Below are 2,136 nucleotides of genomic sequence, written 5' to 3'. Positions count from 1 at the left end.
GAGGTCAATCATCCCAAAACTCCAGTTCAAACATGGACCTAATGAACTCCTCGTTTTTCAAAGGCGTACAAAAAGGGGTTGACCACAAACAGTAGGGTTTGTAGTTATGGCTCATTGTGGGAGACTGTGCGACTGACAGTCTCCACTCCAACAGTGGAATCCTTCCAAAACTCCAGTCGGGCAACGGTTCTGAAGGACATCCAAACCTCTCGCTCTTCCAGGTGTACATAACAGGGTTGACCACAAAGAGCAGGGTTTGTAGTTATGGCTCAATGTGTGAGACTGTGCGACTGACAGTCTCCACGCCAACAGTGGAACCCCTCCAAAACTCAAGTCGGACAACGGATCTGAAGGACCTGCGGAACTCCTCGTTCTTCCAGGTGTACATAAAAGGGTTGACCACAAAGAGCAGGCAGAAGACCATCCAGCTGGCTGTCTGCAGTCCTTCAGCGATGGGTCTGGCCAATCCCCACAAGATGACCCACACATACGGCTCGGTGGACACAATGAAGGTGCAACAGACACACAGGACATACACAGCCAGGCGCTTGTCTTTCCTGGGGCAAGAGTTGGGTAGATGGTGCATGGTCTGAACATTTAGCACGCTGACCCTCTTCACACTGACCTGCACCTTCCGGAAAATTTTGAAGTAGCAGTAGATCAGGACGGAGGTCTGACCGAGGATGGTCGCTGCTGACAGGACAGCTGTGTACGAACTGGACAAGTGGACCTCCTTACCCACAAGAACCAGGAGCCTCTGGCTGGGACACTTAGCAGGAGTGTGGAGTTTCTGCCCGAAAATCCAAGGCAGCAGGAAAACTATAGGGACTACCCAGGACATGGCTATCATCCACTCGGTGTTCCTCTTCTGATAGATGGTCTGGTAGACTGCAGGCAATTTTGTGATCAGTACATACCGGTTGAGGGCAATGAGCGAGTGGGAGAACAGTGAGACGGTCACCCAGAGGAAAAGAAGCCCCTCCATGAACATCCAGTAGAAGGCAGAGCTCACAGCCCAGGACCTGGAGATGAGTATCACCCTCTGCGGCATCCAGAAGGCGCATACCAAAAGGTCGGCTACACATCCATTGAAGATGAAGGCGTTGCTGGTGGTCTTCAACTTCTTGAAAGAGAAGATGAGGTAGATGACCAACAGGTTGCTCACGGTGCCCGCGACAGAGAACACACCGTACAGAAGGGACACAATGACTCTCGTTCCAGTGGAGTCCACACACAGCTTGGACGGCGACGAGGAGTTGGTCATGGTTGGGGTCCCACAATCCTGATACCCACCTCAGCTGCCAAATGGGGAGCCCCATGCCGTAACCAAAACCATGGTCTCCCTGAGAAGACGCGCCTGCGATGATGAATGGATGGGAAACTTGGAGATAGCTGGCTTCTGACAGATGAAATGTTTACATCAGGGATGAGGGGACCGAATGACGGAGCCCCTAAGCAGTGCCACAGCGAACTACTCTGTTAAAATCACTCCAGTCTCCCCGGGGGAAGCCGCCGAGCTCTTATCTGCCTCATTACACTCAACATTTCAATCACTCCAAGTCCCATGAATTATTCAGCCTATTTCAAACTTGAGGGAGGGGGGCACTTTCATGTGGAAATAGTGCAATTACAGTCAGTGCTTTCTTTTCTCTCAATCGGCACGCGCGTTCACGGCGCAGCCCTGTTTCTATGACTGCCTTTTCCATTCAGCATGCATATTTCAGCCTTCAATGGAGATCTCCCAGTAACAACTCACTGCAAATGAGCTCACCTTGCAACGTGAAAAGGCCACTCTAGCCTGCTCGCTTTGCTTTCAATAAGCTTTATTTTTATGCTTTTCCAGAAAGTTTCTCCTTTTTTCTAGACAGGACAATTTCATTCTGGAGAGGGTGGACAGAGTCCGGTGATGGCAGCAGACTCGTGTGAGTGCGTCTTACTTCTTTCTCTTTGGGACCAAGAAAAGCGTGGTTCGTCGTTTACTGCTGTCAAATGGCCCCTGTCAATAGTGCGACTTCAACCAGCCCCGACTGTTTCAGCTAACAACTCTAAGCCTTCTGGGAAACTGTAGGCGCATCCTTACGATGGGTTACGTGAAACTGCTACTCCCATCTTGCATCACGCGTATTTTTTTTTTGG

The 2,136-nt window shown here is 50.6% G+C and overlaps 1 protein-coding gene across 1 annotated transcript; it reads right to left on the bottom strand.

Annotated features, from left to right (window-relative positions):
• Positions 1–262: 262 nt before the first annotated feature.
• Positions 263–1,264, bottom strand: GPR88 (G protein-coupled receptor 88). Its single transcript, XM_078650349.1, has one exon. It carries the CDS (start codon positions 1,262–1,264, stop codon positions 263–265), a length of 1,002 nt encoding a protein of 333 aa, XP_078506475.1.
• Positions 1,265–2,136: the final 872 nt, after the last annotated feature.

The sequence above is a fragment of the Lissotriton helveticus genome, chromosome 1_1, assembly GCF_964261635.1.
Source record: "Lissotriton helveticus chromosome 1_1, aLisHel1.1, whole genome shotgun sequence".
Taxonomy (NCBI): Eukaryota; Metazoa; Chordata; class Amphibia; order Caudata; family Salamandridae; genus Lissotriton; species Lissotriton helveticus.
This window is presented reverse-complemented; position numbering and strand designations above follow the sequence as displayed.